Genomic DNA, 16,669 nt, shown 5'->3' on the forward strand with positions numbered 1-16,669 from the left:
ACAGAAAACGCGACATCTTATTTTTCCTCTTCTTCTCATGGTTTCTTCACTTTTGGCTGGTATGCATTTAATATCTCCTCGCATTCAGCAGGCAGCTTACAGTCATTCCATTGTACCACAAGATCACCTTCCGTGTAAGAGTACTCCTTGGCAATGCTCAGAGAGTGTGATGCACAAATAGTCTTAGCTGGTACCAATGTCGTTTTACTCAATACAAACGGGTGCCATTGTAGGAGATGTGTTAATGCAGAATCAGGACCATAGGGGAAACTTCTATAATTCAAATAGAGGTCATTACTCCATGTCTCCAAAATTGCTTTACCAACTGGACCATTCCTCACGACAAAAGAGGTTGTCTCAATTTTCTTTTCCGATTGTGTGAGGATTAGTTGAGCCGATTCGGCTTTAATACTCTTATAGGTCTTGATCAAACCGGTATTAGGAATCAAAGGCTGGTCTCTCAACATTTGCGGGTTCAAAACGTCCGAGTTCAACAATAGCTTCTGGACATTGGCCGTCATATCCATTATAAGTCCATCCTCATCAAGATACCAAAACCACTTAGCATGGGGGAAAGCAAACATAGCTGCACTTGTGCAAAACAATCTTACCCATTTTGATCTTTCCTTATCAGTCAATGCAGTAATAGAGTTCAATTGGGGAATGAATTCCTGAGCCCAACGCACATAAACTCCATATCTTTGGAAATGGGCATAATCAACACGGTTTTGAACAATCTTGGCCAACCCATCTGCCGAGTACTTGTCGAAATCGACAGCAGTAACAATAACGACTTCCGGGTAGTTTTTCAAGCTTTTAGGTTTAAACACCACCCGATCTTGATTCTTGAACGCATTTTTGGCCTTCATGAACTGGTCTTTTCCATTTTCATCGTTTTCTTTCATCCTCTGTACAGTGGGATCTGGATTATCCAAGACGCTTAAAGGCTCAAGGATTGTCTTGTCGCCTATTTTGGACTGATGAACAACAAGCTTTTGCGCAGTCAATTGTTTCAAAAGTGATGCCTGCTCTATTGGTGGATATATGAATTTCGACTGATGTGCAATCGTGTGTTTGCTGGAGTATGGGTGTTCCGGTGGATAGTGGGGCGCCGTAGATGAACCGAATAGGCTTGATATTATTGAAAAGGGAGCAAAAAAGTACCATAATATGAGGATCCCAGTGATAACCAAAGGTAGATTGCGACGTTGACTCAACCTATTGAAAGTCGCAGGCAAAGGTAGGAACGACTGATTGTTTTTACCGTACCTAGGTTTAAAAGCTCCTGACTTACCAAACATTATCTCAACTTATGGAGTGTATAGCTGCCTGGGATGTGCGTAAAGTGTGCAATAGCCGGCTGTTGCTGGTATTCGGACTTGAATAAAGAACGTAGAATCGATGTCAAAGATCAATGTTTTTATTTTTTTTTTCGAATAAATTTTTTTTTTTTCGATGTCAAGAGATTGGAATATTAGATTGGGGCAAAAGATCTCCAACCTTTGGGTCAGATAACTAATTCACTGACTATACATATTGGTCTACTTACTTTGGATGCTCTTTATTTATTCTATCCTCAATCACCTGTAAGGCGATTTGTCGTCTTCTCTCGGCCACGGAGCTGGCAATACTCTTGCTGCTTTGATTCACTTGTTCCAGTCTCTTTTGCGCTCTTGTGTTACTTTGCTGAACTGTCTCATCGTTGAATGGTGTAACTATTCCTAAAAGAACTGCTAATTCGTATATCTGGTTAAATATCGGACCAAGGTACGGTTTGGTCACTGCTGGGAAAAACTCTGTCAATTGGAACGTATCAGACGCGTCGCCAATCAAAACGGAGCCCGAGCTTGAATCATTGGTTGAAACTGGTAAGATAGGTTCTGCACCTAATGCTTGGAAAAATCTCAAATAAATGAACGATGTAAAGAAGCTCACTGTTGATGGCACAGCTGGGTACGATGCTCGGCTAATTATTACAGACCAAAGCCCCAAAATTATCAACAATGCAAATGGCAAGTGTTTCACTCTAAAGTTGACCAATCCTTGAAACAAGACGATATTGTGCTCGGGAATCAATTGTTTAAATACAACTAGAAATCCAAAATAGTACGAGATTCCACCGCCTAATGGCGTATTCATATTCTTTGCATCTTCTCTGATCAAATTGGATATAATAGCAATCAAAACAGAAATCAAGTTGGTGATACTACCCACAACCAAAACAAATTTGATCACTTCCAAACGTCCCCAAAACCGTTCGACAAACTTACTGCCCACGAACAATACCAGGAATGAAAATATGAACGAAATGACTGATATTTCGGCAAAGATGGCCAGCACAATAACCCATGGATTGAACAAGGTTGTGCTGGGGACCAATTGGATGAATGAGACTAGAATGTCATGGAAGTTCAACTCCTCAGATCCGGACGTCTGTGAATCTTTGAAAATTCGATATTTGATGACAAACAAAAAGGCACTGATTGTGGTTAAAAGCCCCAACAATATCTCCGTGGATAGTGGGATTTCCTTTCCTCGTAAAAACCCCATTTGTAATGCTTTAGGTGTAGATGTAGTTCTAGCTGGGGGAATGTTCGACTGAAACGTAATCGATCTTAACGTGGCTTCTATTTTTTTTTTTGTTTTTCTCTCTTTTCTATTTGGTTAAATTGGTGGTGCCATGCGTGCATTCCAATATAGACTTCTTACCAAACTTACAGATTCTTTCTTCAATATAAAACAAAAAATACAAGTAATTCTTCAAATTTATCTATAAATATCAAACATCAAACAAAAGAACAAAGTGTGGAAGCAAGTTTCACTTCCACGGTGGCCAAAGCACTTATCTAAATGCATTCGTAGAATATGCTGTAGTTTTACCTGAGTACTTTTCACTCAAGTAAGACCAAGTGTAAGATTTTGGTCTGTTCGAGGCACCAGTATCATTGTTGGATACATTTCTTGGTTGGAATAAACCGTAAGCAATGGAACCCTTAGATCCAATACTGGCAAATTGATCAACCTTGACAGAACCAGAAGCAACAGCTGGGGCAATGATAATAATAGCAAACAATACGAGCACAGCAAAGTACAAGGTGACGTATTTTCTCACCATTCTCTTTCTCAATCTGGCTTGCTTCAACGAATAGATTGGTGGTCTAATCAATCTCGATGGTTTCAACCAGAACAACATCATCGAGTGCCATCTATCAATCAATGGAACAGCCAAGACAGGTAATTGACAGAACAAAATGATGTGAGCCAACACGAAATCACCAGCAAACTCAGACATTTCAATAATCTTGGCAACAAATTCACGAGATGGTTGAGTGAAAGCCATCCATCCCATACCAGTGTTATACCACTTACCGGTCCAGAATGCAGTGTTGGCCTTATCGTTCTTAAATTCTCTAGTCAAGAATGCCAATGTCAAAAACTTGAATAATAATCTTTGTACATAAATCATCGTGACAAATCCCAACAACATTCTAGCAAAGTTGAAACCTTCCATGACCCACATGACAATGAAAAAGACAATGTGAACAATAACAGCAATTCCATGAGCAACACCCGCAATAACGGCACCAGTCTTTTTACAACACAAGCCCAACATTGGTCCTGCACAACAAGCCATAGCAACGCATCCAAATAACACACCACAGTCAATGACAACCGGAGCCAATGAACAAATGATAAGTCTCAAGACAGAATTCACCTCTTGCACATCCGTAGATCCATCAATTTCATATGGATAGGTGGTCACACCTGTTTGAGCATTGATAAAAGTGAATGCAACATAAAGACCAGCAGTGTAAATTAAAGTTGGAAGGAAATCGGCAAACAAAATGTTCGATCTGTGAGCTCTTGAAGCATCACCTGCAGCTTTCTCAGAAACATCACCAGTCAACTTACGCTTGAAACCAGTGACACGAGACCTAGAAAGTCTAACGTAACCAATCCACGAGTTTCTATGCCATTTCGTGTTACCTCTTGATAACCATCTGATAAAGTCTCTGTAATCAATGAAAAAGTCTTCCCAAGCAAATTGATGTGGGTTAAAGATGAATGGGGAAAACATCAACGAGGACAACGAAGCCCAGAACCACAACAATGGAGCTTGCCAGTGGGCTACAGTTCCAAACAACAAAATCAACATCAACCTAGCACCCATGTAAATAGACGAGTCAGCAAAACGCGAGTACAAGATGGAGAATGGGATTCTTGAAGTAGCAAAACCTCTACCAGTTGAAATATATCTAGCACCACCAACAGTCAAATCAGTGAAAACAGATGATGAATAGATTTGGGCAACGAAAACTTCAAACATAGGCGACAAGGAAATGAAATGTCTAACAAATCTCTGACATGCTTTCCACACACCTCTTTCAATCAATTCTTGAACAACCAATGGGATGAACGAAATGAAGAAAACAATGAAAATGGACAATGTGTAACGTCTAATCCAATCAACTGCAGGAGAAATGTTATAACAACCAAATGGATACAAAACATCAGTAACTGGAACATTTTTATCATATGAACAGATAATGGACTCATGGGCCAATGAGTTCAAATTAGCCAAAACCAACATAAACACTTGCAAAGACAATTGAATGAACAAGTTATTGATATGGAAACCAGGATGACCGTAATAGAATGACAAGAATCTGTCCAATGGCAATTGAGTTGACAAGTAGTAGTATTCTCTAGACAACATTTGTTCACCCATACCAGCACCAATCTTGGTTGTGAAGTTCAAAATAGATCCAAAACCCATATCTCTACCTTTACCACATTGGTAGTATTCACAATGCTTGATCTTACCACCTCTCATCACTGCATTCATACCAGCATAAATATCTTCGTTCAAATGTAATCCTTTTTGTGCTTTGGAGACACCACCTCTAGTCAACATGAATGTAGCATTCAAGAAATCAGGGTGACCGTAATGCAACTTACCACCAATTTGGGCCAAGGTTCTTGCAAACAACGTACCGAAAGTTTGTTCTTTACCAGCAGCAACATCACCCAAAACACCAGAGTTTTCTGAAAAAATATATTCTCTGGCACCCAAAATGGCAACTGGAGCTTTCTTCTCGTGCAATGGATTCTCAGACTTCAAGTCTGGGGAGTATGGGTTAACATGTTCAACATTCAACTCTTCGAATTCAGCCAAAACAGATCTAATCTTCAAACATTCTTCCAAATAGTTATCTTGATTGGCATCGATCAATTGGATGTATTCACCTCTATGGAAAATAATAGCATGGTTCTGGTTATCGGACTTACCATCACCCAAAATTGGGTTACCAGACAATTGGACTCTGAACTTAGGACGACGTCTACCGTTCTCCAACATCTCACAATGACCATCAATCAAAGCGGAGTAAACTCTTGGTTCTTCATCCTCATTCAAAGCTGGTTCTTCATCCAAGAAAGCAATCTGTAAATCTGGGTAAGCACGTAATAAGAATTCAGCATTCTCCATTTCGTCATCCTTGAACTTGGACAATCTTTGCATAGAAACCAAGAATCTAAACTTTCTTCTGGCCATCTTTTCTAAAGCCAATTCCAAACCTTCTGGATCACCACCAAAGTATTGCACCAATTCTGGGTTCTCAACCCTGTATAAAAGCTTGATAGCTCTAGCATAATTCATAAAACCGGAAACAGTTCTGTACAAAGTTTGTGATCTCAACGAAGCCCAAATTCTTGTTCTCAAAGTGTACTCAGGAGCAGCTGATTTGAAACCAATACAGTAGAAAGGCAAGTCATCAATCTTGGACTTTAATCCGTCTTCGGATGCCTTTTCAGCATCTTCACCATTTTCATAAGCAGCGGTTTCCTCGGCCAAAATTTTGGTGTCCTTGACAAAACATTCCCACTCGACAGGATGCAATTGTTTCAAGTATTCCAACAAAGTAACTCTGGAAAACTGGTCATCTTCTCTAATAATTTCCCTCAATGACAACAAGATTTTTTCGGAATAATGTGGGGTAAAGACAGTAAATGTAGGCATGTTATCAACTGGGACAGGTTCAGGCATTGGAGTAGCCAAAGATTGGGCAAAAAAGGAAATTCTTCTTTCAGCTTCTGAGTTTCTTGGAAAGAACTCCGTCTCAAAGTTGTTGTCATCTTGAGAAGCAAAGAAAGTAGGTGCTCTCAAAGTTCTCTTTCCTTCGATTTCCGATGGAACTTGGTGGTACAACAACTTTTGAACATGATCAATGGCTAACAAATGTTCTCTGTACATAGAAATGACAATGGCGTTCCAAATTTGTGAAATAAGAACCTTTGGCTTGTATTTGATCTCCATTTCAGTGGTGGCTAAAATCTTGGAGTAGATTCTCTTTGGCAATCTGGTGAAGATGTTTCTCCATGGTGTCAAAATTGAGATACCCAAGTAGAACGAACGACCAATGGAAAAGATACAGTTACAGATAATGTACCACAAGTAAGTATCCAAAAAGAACAATAACAAATCGACAGCGTACATCAATCCCAACACAATCTTGGCTTGTTGTCTGCAGACAATATCACCATACCAGACTTCACCAGTGCATCTCATTGTAGTTTCCGACAAGTTTCTAATTGCATCTCTCAAGGACAAAGTCAAGAAGAAATAAGATTCAACCAACTTGGCAAGGAAGACCAAGATCCACAACAAGTACGACATCCACATATCCAACCCTCTTAACTTGACAAAGTTGGCAGTAAATGTATGCGACGAGATGTATCTTCTCGATCTCTTGTTCATGTATGAGGTAAACAATCCCCCCAATGGCATAACAGCGAAAAACACCAATGTTGCAACGGCAACGAAGAATCCAACGACTGAAAGGGCATATGCAGACTTGGAATATAAAGTCAATCCAGCAACGACAAAAGTGTACACAACTGGGGCCAAGTTTACCACAAAGATCAAAATCAAAAACATCAAACGACGCGTCAAGTGTTGAGCACCTGCCCATTCTCTAGGAACAAACATCCATTCAAAGAGGGTGGCAAGAATCTGGATAAATGAAGCAAGAACACCACCAATAGCAGCAGAAGCCCATCTAGACGATGCAAGTGGTTGTTGATTGATAGTTTGAACGTAATGCTTTGTGTATAACGTTGGGGAGTTGTAAGCAGTGTACATCCAGTAAATGGTTCCGTGAATAATCCAAATTCTGTTGAAATTGGTAACAAAATGCAACCAGGTTCTGATTTCTTTATAAGTCTTGAAGAAAACATTACTCCATTCGACTTCACCTAATTTCAAATAACGCTCCTCTTTTGGAATATCTATCAATCTTGTACCATCAGTGAACATGATTCTTGAGATACCTTCAGGGTACCAAAACAATTGATTGACATCGTCGTATCCAATAACCTTGTTGTGATCCTTTTCACGCTTGACAAATCTACCTTCGTAAATCTCGTACACTTGTGATCTGAGGAATCTGTACAATGGAGTGATGACACGGTTCAAGTAATCACCTTCTGGAACTGGTTCCTGTCTTTGTTGACACAATGGAGATTCCAAGTAGTCAACGGCTGTTTTGTAAAGGTAACACAAACATTCTGGTGTAAAACGAACTTGGTTAGCTTCACCCCATAACAACAAGTAAAGAGCAATATCACGGACCCTTTCTTCTGGAGATAACGTGTTCATCTTGGACTTCCATTTGATCTCTGCAGCCTCTAATGAATAGTCACCTTCCAATTCGTTAGCCAATGCATCTGCATCTTCTCCGTGTTCTTGAGCGGCTTTTCTAGCTTTCTTGGATTTCTTGGAAGCCTTTCTAGCTTTTCTTCCAATCTTACCCAAGGTCATGTTGGCGAATCCCAAGGAGTCATCCAAATCTTGTTGTGAGGAAAAGAACCATTTTCTATAATTTGCATTGTCTCCTCCAATGTAATCAGCGTGTAAACTCAACAAAGCTTGGGCAGGAGCCATACGGGAAGATCTTGAATCCAACAAAGTCATAAAGTAGTCAAACATATTTCTCATTGAATCTCTTTGGAAACCAAACTTGTTAGTCAAATCAATGAAAATATCTTCAATGTGTTCAATCTTGATTGGTGCTTGTGGATCAGCTGACCAAGCTGGATATGGCAAGTTGGATGATACTTGAAATTGAGTTGGATCGTAACCTTGACCTTGAACACCGTAGATTGGTGTCGAGGCTCCAGAAGATCTTGGATCACCACCATAACTCATCTGAGATGGGGTGTATTGAGTTCCATATTGGTCATAGCCTGGAGTTCCTGGAGCTTGGCCGTTGTAGCTGAAATCTGAAAATGCTTCTGGATCAGCACTGTAGCCTTGCGCATTAATTGGATGTGCACCATACTGGTTTGGATCGTTGTATCCATCCATGTCATATGGCTGTTGTTGATATTGCGCATTGGGGTCGTAGTAGTCTTGGTGTTGCGGTTGCTGATTCATCTCATCATATGGTTGTTGATTCATATCATATGGCTGTTGATAGTACCCATCGTTAGGCACACCACCCTGTTGATTAGGATCGTAATAGTTGTGATTATTATCGTTGTACGACATCTATAACCTGTTAGTAATACTCTCCTTCTAAGTGCCGGGTTTAGTATTTTAAAGTGAAAGGAAAAGTCAAAGTAATACTTGTGCTTTAGAAAACTGAAACTGGTAAGATTTTGGGGTTCTGCAAAGTCAAAAAAAAGGTAAAATTTTTGTTTGTATAGCGAATGTCTTGAGTTAGGAATCTGTGAAATCTGACTATTACTGTGAAAGTCTCTCTCGCTTCCACTATACTTGATCCTTGGTGTAAATCACAGTATTGAGCAAACAAGTTGTGTTTGAAGTAAAAGATGTAGTGAAAAAAGGTAAAAAAAATAAAATGCCACTTAGGATGCTTTTCCAGTCTCTTTTATTCTTCCATAGCCCGATTTCAGATGTCTAATTTTTTTTTTTCTTTATTCTTTTCTTTTTAGGTAACACACACCACAGAAACAGAAATCTCCTCCTTATTAAACTCAAAAATTAAAGTACAATATAACTTCCTCGAAGTAAAAAAAATGGTCCACACACACACACAGAGACACACACATAACCCTATTAAACCATTAATTGGATAAATCGGGTGGATTTGGTAAATTTTTGATCCAGATATGCAAAATGGGTTATAATAATTTTTTGTGTAGCATATGTTTGAAAGGAGTGAAGTAGTGCATAGCAAACATAAAAATTTCTTTTTCTTTTCTTTTTTTCCTTCGATTTGTCTGTGTCTCATCATATTTTGCAACACGATAGAAAAACTTCAACTACCTGCGATGTATTGTAGTAACAGTAGGTAGCAAATTGTTCATCGAAAGTCCTTGTTATTTGTAATTACTTCCTTCATTTCTAAGTGCTTTGAAACATTACATAGTGAAGCAGATGCAAGCAGTTGACGTATAATAAAACAAAAGAACAATAGTAGTGCAATGGTTAAATTCCTGCACATAAATGCAATAGTTAAAAATAACTTTTTGTTGTTGTGGTGCGTGTTTTGTTGTGTAACTATGTGTCTCCCCTTAAAAGACAGAAAAACTATTGAATCAAAATTGAACAATTGCACACTACTCTCCATTTGGGGGCAGTGAACTCACGAAATCAAAAGTATATCCCATCAACAGCAAGTCAAACTTTGTCTATAGACTAACTCCGCCAATATATATGTGCTTGTGTGTGTTTGTAGTTTACCTATATCTGATATCTTCCAATATTCTCCTATCTGTATTTGACATCCTTTTCGAAATCCCTCTGAAATACTAATCTTGTGAAAAAATACATACCTTTAATAATTCCCTGAGTCTCTATCTCTCTCTGTCTCTCGTTGTCTGGCAATTGTGACCCTTTAGCGAATGAAATGACTTCGATGATTTAGTAGTAGATGGGAATGATCTAAATAAAGATGTGGTGGTAGTGGTGGTTGATAATAAGATGTGGTAGTGAAAAGAAGAAAAGAAGTGAAAGAAGAATAAAAAAAAATGTTTAAAGGATCAAGAGATATCAGAAATCTCAAAATCGGTTGAAAAAAGGAAAGAAGGAAAAGACGGGTTTCAAATTTTTAGCTCCAGCTGTTGTTAAACTAATTCCAGATCAATAAGAAAAACAATAGCTATGCTTACACACAGACTGTCTCTCTCTCCCTTGAGATGTTAGTTTCAAGTAACAAAAGCTAAAACAATAGACCTTTTTTTTTCTATTCAAGTGGTATTTGTGAAACATCACAACAGGTTCAAAAATATAAATGTCAACAAAATCAAACAATACAATAACCAATTGTAACTGAAGGAATTTTAACGCCAAATAAACTACAATTAGAGAGAAACTATTAAGAAAACACACATTGAAAGATATTGAGCGCATCGCGTATGGCCACGCCTGTTTGTGTACTTCCAACAACTAAGTATCAATACTATACTTGGAGGGCCCCTTGTAAGAGAAAATTTTTTGATGAAGATTGTCGTTTGATTTTGTGGCCGCATTTAGCTTTCCTAAATCTTATACGAAGGATTCATCGAGACGCGCTTTTAGCTGATCATCGTCATGTATTTAGTTGGAGACATGTAAACTCGACACTAATTGTTACCGTTTCGGTCCCACTAGAGATTAATTCCGACGCCTAGATTTGTCTTCTGACTCTTTTGCACGCGAGATTTGTCACTTATAATAACGGATACAGATAACAAAACGGTTGTAAAAGTTTGCCAGCGAACTTTGTCCCGAAATACACACAAGCTTTGAAGAGTAACTAAGGGTTAGAAACTACAAATGGAAGTGTCCTAAATCTCAAAATCCTGCTACATACGTAGAGATAAAGCTTCGAGGGATGAGCGAAAACTCTTCCAAGATAAATTGGACGACAGTAAGACTTAACTCCTCGGCTTAAGCAACATATTGAAAACTAAGAACTCTGATTCTCGGTGCAAACTAGATTTAGCATTTGATAGTCAAATCGACCAGTGTTTACAGAGAAACTAAGCCACACTGAAATCAAATCGATTTTATTTTTTAAATGCAGAAAGAAAGAAAAAAAGTTCACGCTGAAACACGAGAACATGCCCCTTTCACAATTGAAAAAACGCGTAACCTTCGCCACCATCAAATACGTTTCACTTCTTGCTATGAAACCAAACTTTTCTCAAAACTCAGTAGACCAACTTGATCACTGGATGTTATAAATGACAACTTCCTCCTTGCAAAGATCGTTTACTCCTTTATCCCTTCTTCCAAAGACAAGTAGGTCGTGTAGTGGTTGATTTGAAAGCAAATATGCAGAGACTGCTATTCTCAAATTGTTCTTTTTATTTCTCTCTTTTACTCGAGGTTGAGCATAATATCATATTTGTGTTTCTAAAACCGTGCGTGTCGTTTTCCTAAAAATAATACAAAAGACAATATATCCCGCCTTAAAAAGCTTCGTGTCTGTGTCGTGTCTGATTTTACAAATAAAAAGAAACGCGAACTGTCGAGAAGTGATTCAAAAATGGCAATTACTTTTCCCAAATAGGAAGGTATTGTTATTCTTGTTTTTATGCTTTATGTACACTCCCAACAAGGCGTTGATTGCTGTTGAGGAATTTGGAATATTCTTATAGGGCAACCGCTGTGTGTCGAATGTTGGAACACGGCCACTGCAAAGGTATGTAAAGCCCTCGAACTCTAGAACACTCGGCTTGCCTACAACCTCTTCCTAATGTACACAGCATCGCTCTTTTTATTCTTTGAATATTTTCCTCTAATAAGATCGGTTTTATTTTGCCACTATTTTGTGCGAAACTGGGTGCCAAAGATTAGATGCAACTACATAAAACCATCTTGAACCTCTTGGCACAACTGCATTTCAAACGCAAATCACTCCCAATTTCTAATCTTACGTAGAGCTTACATTAAAGTAAAGTAGATAAAAAAAACTGCTAATGTCTAATAATAAGCATGAAAAAAAAACACACTCCACTATTTCAATTACTTACATTGTTATTCAGTCCATCCTAATGTCAGCAATTCAGATCTGATCTCGTCTTCTTTTGAAATCTTAATCACTTGGGTATCCTCTAAAGGTTCACCTCCAGCCTGCTTCATCTTCAATTGCTCAATCGCCCTCAACTTTTTCAACAACGATCTAATTTTCTTCTCCTCAACTGAAACAATACCTCCAATAACACCTGCACCTGCTTCTGCAGAAGCAGTATCAGAACCATTTCCAGTACCAGCATTACCCGACAGAGCTGGGGCTGGAGATTCTTCTTTCGACTTTTTAGCCTCTCTTTTTTTTCTATTCTTGGCGGCAGCCTTACTTTCTTTCTCAGCGACGGGAGCGGCACCAGGTACGGTTTTGACTCTTCCAACACCATTCCTTGACAAGCCCGGTGGGGGAGGAGTGCCACTCTTCATGTTATTTTCAAGTTCCTTTTGATACAAACTCGAAGCAGAGCTCAGTGAAGCACTTCCTCGTGCATGTGGCGGACGATACGCACCAGCGGGTTTCTTGGCAGCCGCATTTGCTATGGCCTCGCGTTTAGCAGTGTATTCTTTAGCAGATTCGTGCACTTCTGGAGCTGGCTCTAATGCCCTTAATGGTGGGAATTGCGACAAATCTTGTGGTTTCCATCCAATTGAGTACAATTCGGGAAACTCTTTCAAATAAATGAGCTTACCACTTGCATGCCATACTTTCAAACCATTATCAACTCTCAATCTTGGTGATGTAGTAGCAGTCAAGATAAACCTACCACATGGCGACCATTCACAAACCGAAGTGTTTGAAGCTTCGAACGAGACAACTTTGGCAAACTTGTTTTGACGATCATAAACGTCAACAGTACCTTGCAAGTTTCCAAATCCCGCAACCAACACAAACTTGGCGTGAGGTGAATACAAAATAGTATTTCTCGAAGCTGTAGGCAATGAATGAATGGCATTTCCTCTAGCATCAAAGAACGTAGTCTCAGAAGGCATATACCCGTAAGAAACGGCAAATTCACGGGCAGTTGGCGACCACGTAATATCATGGATTGGTCCCTCTTTCGTCAAGTCGATTCTCGAATTGTACGACCCAGCAATACCCAACAAATAGAGGTTTGTTTCACCATAATAAGACTTGTTCGAGGTGTCATGATCAGTTGATGCCAATGCTAATAATGCAGTACCCAAAGAGTTCCAGGTCAATAAACATCTCTCGGCTTTGAAAAAATTTTTAAAACAAACTGGTTGGTTGAAATTAGGGATGTTGTAAATGAGCACGCTGGCAGGTTTACCCGACTTCTCAGGAATAAATACAGCAACACTAGGGTTCTTACCGGGTGAGATTTGGAAATTTTGAAACGTGCCTTTTGCATCCTCTAACTTATATTTAAACGTCGGTTGGTTCATATTGACCTCAGAATCACTTTCAGCCTTGATTTCAAAAAATTGAATCTCACGGTTATTCACTCCTCTACTAAACAATGTTTCTTCACTAGTAAATTGAGGCTTCCAGCCGTTTTGGTGCTTAACACTCCATTCAGCGATTATGGCCTTTGACTTGATGTTGAAAATCTTCAAGTTTTTGTTCCAGGTTCCATTTTCCTTGTTCAATAACACCGGTTTGCACCAAAGGCACAAATAAGTCCCCTTTGGAGAAAAGCTCAAATCAAAAACGTCTGGTATTTCAATGCGGTGATAAAGGTTGGCTTGGCTTGAGGTATCCAATATTACAACCTCACTAGGTTGTGTGTATGCAAACACTTGTCCATTCCCAGAGTAAAGAGCGGATCTGCACTCGCCTTGTGCTTTCGGACTAGGGGTTATATCCTCAAAGTCTTGTATGAGTTCCACTGACCTTGGAAAACGACCTACTTAAACGTTAGTAAATTAAATCTCTAAATCAAGTGCAACATGAAATTACATACAGAATAATTCGGTTGATTTCGACATGTTTGCGAGCTAGTAAGTTGAAGCTATGAAATTGTCAATTTAGGAGGTAACTATCTCTTAAAAGTAGCTTCAAATATGAAGTCGTCGTTTTTTTCTCCCGTACAATTGATCTTCTCGAAAACTTCAATCGTGGAATCAGAATTTTTCTTTCTTTCTTTCTTCCTGGTTTTTTTTTTACTTCCCTTGACGTTTTTGTCTGGCCTTACGGCATACAAAGAAACTCCGCTGGATCTATTCAGCCAGAAACTGTCCAATAAATATTCTATATTAAGTTTGCCTTATTCTACCTTAATATATATATATATATATACTCTACTCTATTCCCAGAACTTACTTTTTCTTCACTTCCCCAAAATTTAAATGCCCAGTTTGTTCAGCATGTTTCGATGCACCAAGCTCGCCCACTAGTATCAGATAGCAATCCAAACAGCGCACTCTAAATGTCGTGGTATTCGTACTATAATCCTTTTCCTGTAGCAATTTGCACAACTTTTCTGCAGCTTCAACTATTGCCTCGTCTCTGCTGTCACCGATTCCAAACAAACACTCGTCGTGATCCTTATTTTTAGTCGATACTTCGTTACATAGTGCCAATACGTCATAGTGAATTCCACTATAGATCAACAACATAAATTTAGAAGGCTTCTTTTCTTCATTCTCTATTTTGATGAAATTTCCCAGCTCAATATCAATACAAGTGATTCTGACATCGAACCAATCGGCCAATATGCCTAGTTCAATTGCCCCGCCCCAACTATCCTTCTTCAAAATCCACCTGCAATAATCATCCCGAGGTCGACCCAATACTGTATCAGAATACAATAATGGGTCCCTGTTTACGTAGTCAACCACCACCTTTCTCAATTCCTGCGGTGGCGAAAATGTCGTATAAGAATCGTGTCCCGAAATTGCGTACGATATTGAATTGAATAAACAAGAATTGTCGTCAGGAATGTTTCGTAGTATCAAGTACTTGCTCTCCAGCTCTATGTAAATAGCAGGGATATCTTCTTTCAAGTCTCGTTTCTTGTTTGTGGCAGCTTGTGTTGTCACTGCGGGTTTGTTCAAAAGAGCAGCACCTGAGTTTGCCTCCAGCTCCGGTGACAACGGGCGCTTATTTGATACGAATGTAATGCTCAATTGATCACCATCCTTCACATGCTTATCTTGTAACTTTGTCGACGAATCATATGTCAAGTCAATGGGCTTTGGTGGAAACCCGGTTTTGATCACACTTATTGATTCCGAGGTATCAGTATGTAGATTACCATTCGCTTTTATATCGGCAAGGAAATCTTGGAACAATCTGTCTGGATCAGCCTGTATCGTGGAAACCCCAGTATCAGATTTGAGTTTCAACCTCATTTAGGTGCTGCGAAGTTTGTAATAGCGGTGTCGACGGAAAGAGTCGATTTTTGTTGTTAATTAGTGTACGTTTCCTTACCATAATCAATGCCGCACTAAAATTGTATTTATCCGGATTCCATTTATCTAATCTACACAAACTTAAAGTAACGAAATAGAACATTCTCTTCATGTAGCTGGCACCGAGTGAGCGAGTGTAGTTCTATACAGCTTGTATATAGACATGTGATCACTTGGCACAACTTTTGTAAATCTTTCAGCACCAAAGTTGATTCAACCTGTAAATCGTAAGCCATAACTAGATTCAAGCAAATGTACTATATCCACCAAAAATATCTGAAGCACTCGGTTGGTTAATCCTCAATCTAGCATTTCATTCGCAATTTAGTAATAAATCTGACATGAGGGTTCAAATCCACACATAATGATGCCTTCTCCTCAAGAAATAAAAAAAACAACAACTCCTCCATAGACAACGCAGTAACTCAATTTACAAAAACAATGCAGCTATTCCTCCATAATAACTTCTTTTTCAACCACTTCTACGGGAGCCAGCAATCCATTCTCTTGTGTCTGTTGTTGTTGTTGTTGTTGTTGTTGTTGTTGTTGTTGTTGTTGTTGTTGTTGTTGTTGTTGTTGTTTCTGGAATTCTTCTGATGGAACTCCCGTAATCAAAGCATCCAAGGTATCCTTCTTCTGATTGTTTGCTGCTTCATATACGTCTTTATTTGCTGTTTTAAATTGCTCCAATTCTTTATACTTCTCCACAGACTCAACGAATTTTGTCATGTTCACACCGCCAGCAGCCTCTGCTTCCAACGGAGTATACGGCCTCTCCTTGAGAAGCTTGACTCTTCGTTTATGAATCTTTGACTTTTGATGTCTGTCCATACTTATTTGATTCTCAAAGTATTTGGCACATTCTATGCAATAGTATTGCCCCAAACCGGGTTTATATTCATCCAACGGTTGGTTCTTCAACTTGTTGATAGAGTTTGGAGTAGCTAAGTCGTTGTAAATAAGGTCCAAGTCCCGCGTTCTTCTCTTTGTCTTGTATCTTTTAACACTATATCTTCCCATATCTGAGCTCACTTGTAGGCCTAAACTTGTGCTGCACATTTGTGTTCCTCCTTAGAACGATGAGATGAGTTTGGAATCTCTCTACCGCGAGGGCTTGTAGCCCTATACACGTGATCAAGCAATCTTTTTTCTCATACTACCCACTCAGTATTGTCATGCGCATGCACAGACAAACAAAAGTTAGAAAAAATTAATAATCTGAAATATTCACCAACACCTTCTCACATCAACTAAGGTTAACGAAGGTATGTGAGACAACCTCGATATAAAAAATGGAGCATATGGAATGGATTCAGCAGT

The 16,669-nt window shown here is 39.0% G+C and overlaps 4 protein-coding genes and 1 pseudogene across 5 annotated transcripts; all 5 read right to left on the reverse strand. All coding sequences in view use genetic code 12, as the record gives it.

The window, feature by feature from the left end:
• Positions 1-35: 35 nt before the first annotated feature.
• On the reverse strand, positions 36-1,301 carry MNN11 (alpha-1,6-mannosyltransferase; the record flags this gene model as incomplete). The annotated part of the gene is made up of 1 exon (XM_051817885.1): positions 36-1,301. The coding sequence occupies one exon, from the start codon at positions 1,299-1,301 to the stop codon at positions 36-38; it is 1,266 nt and encodes a 421-aa protein (XP_051668945.1).
• Positions 1,302-1,545: 244 nt separating this feature from the next.
• Positions 1,546-8,548, reverse strand: CANMA_005499 (annotated as a pseudogene). The gene is made up of 2 exons: positions 2,907-8,548; positions 1,546-2,578 (listed from the first exon to the last, which is right to left on the reverse strand). Coding segments are annotated over exons 1-2 (6,675 nt in total).
• A 3,438-nt stretch (positions 8,549-11,986) lies between these two features.
• On the reverse strand, positions 11,987-13,924 carry CANMA_005500 (uncharacterized protein; the record flags this gene model as incomplete). The annotated part of the gene is made up of 2 exons (XM_051817886.1): positions 11,987-13,824; positions 13,900-13,924. The coding sequence occupies 2 exons, from the start codon at positions 13,922-13,924 to the stop codon at positions 11,987-11,989; spliced, it is 1,863 nt and encodes a 620-aa protein (XP_051668946.1).
• A 330-nt stretch (positions 13,925-14,254) lies between these two features.
• Positions 14,255-15,289, reverse strand: CANMA_005501 (ubiquitin-specific protease; the record flags this gene model as incomplete). Its single annotated transcript, XM_051817888.1, has 1 exon — positions 14,255-15,289. The coding sequence occupies one exon, from the start codon at positions 15,287-15,289 to the stop codon at positions 14,255-14,257; it is 1,035 nt and encodes a 344-aa protein (XP_051668947.1).
• Positions 15,290-15,796: 507 nt separating this feature from the next.
• CANMA_005502 (uncharacterized protein) lies at positions 15,797-16,408 on the reverse strand (the record flags this gene model as incomplete). Its single annotated transcript, XM_051817889.1, has 1 exon — positions 15,797-16,408. The coding sequence occupies one exon, from the start codon at positions 16,406-16,408 to the stop codon at positions 15,797-15,799; it is 612 nt and encodes a 203-aa protein (XP_051668948.1).
• Positions 16,409-16,669: the final 261 nt, after the last annotated feature.

This window comes from Candida margitis (assembly GCF_024628925.1).
Source record: "Candida margitis strain CBS 14175 chromosome Unknown scaffold19, whole genome shotgun sequence".
Classification (NCBI taxonomy): domain Eukaryota; kingdom Fungi; phylum Ascomycota; class Pichiomycetes; order Serinales; family Debaryomycetaceae; genus Lodderomyces; species Lodderomyces margitis.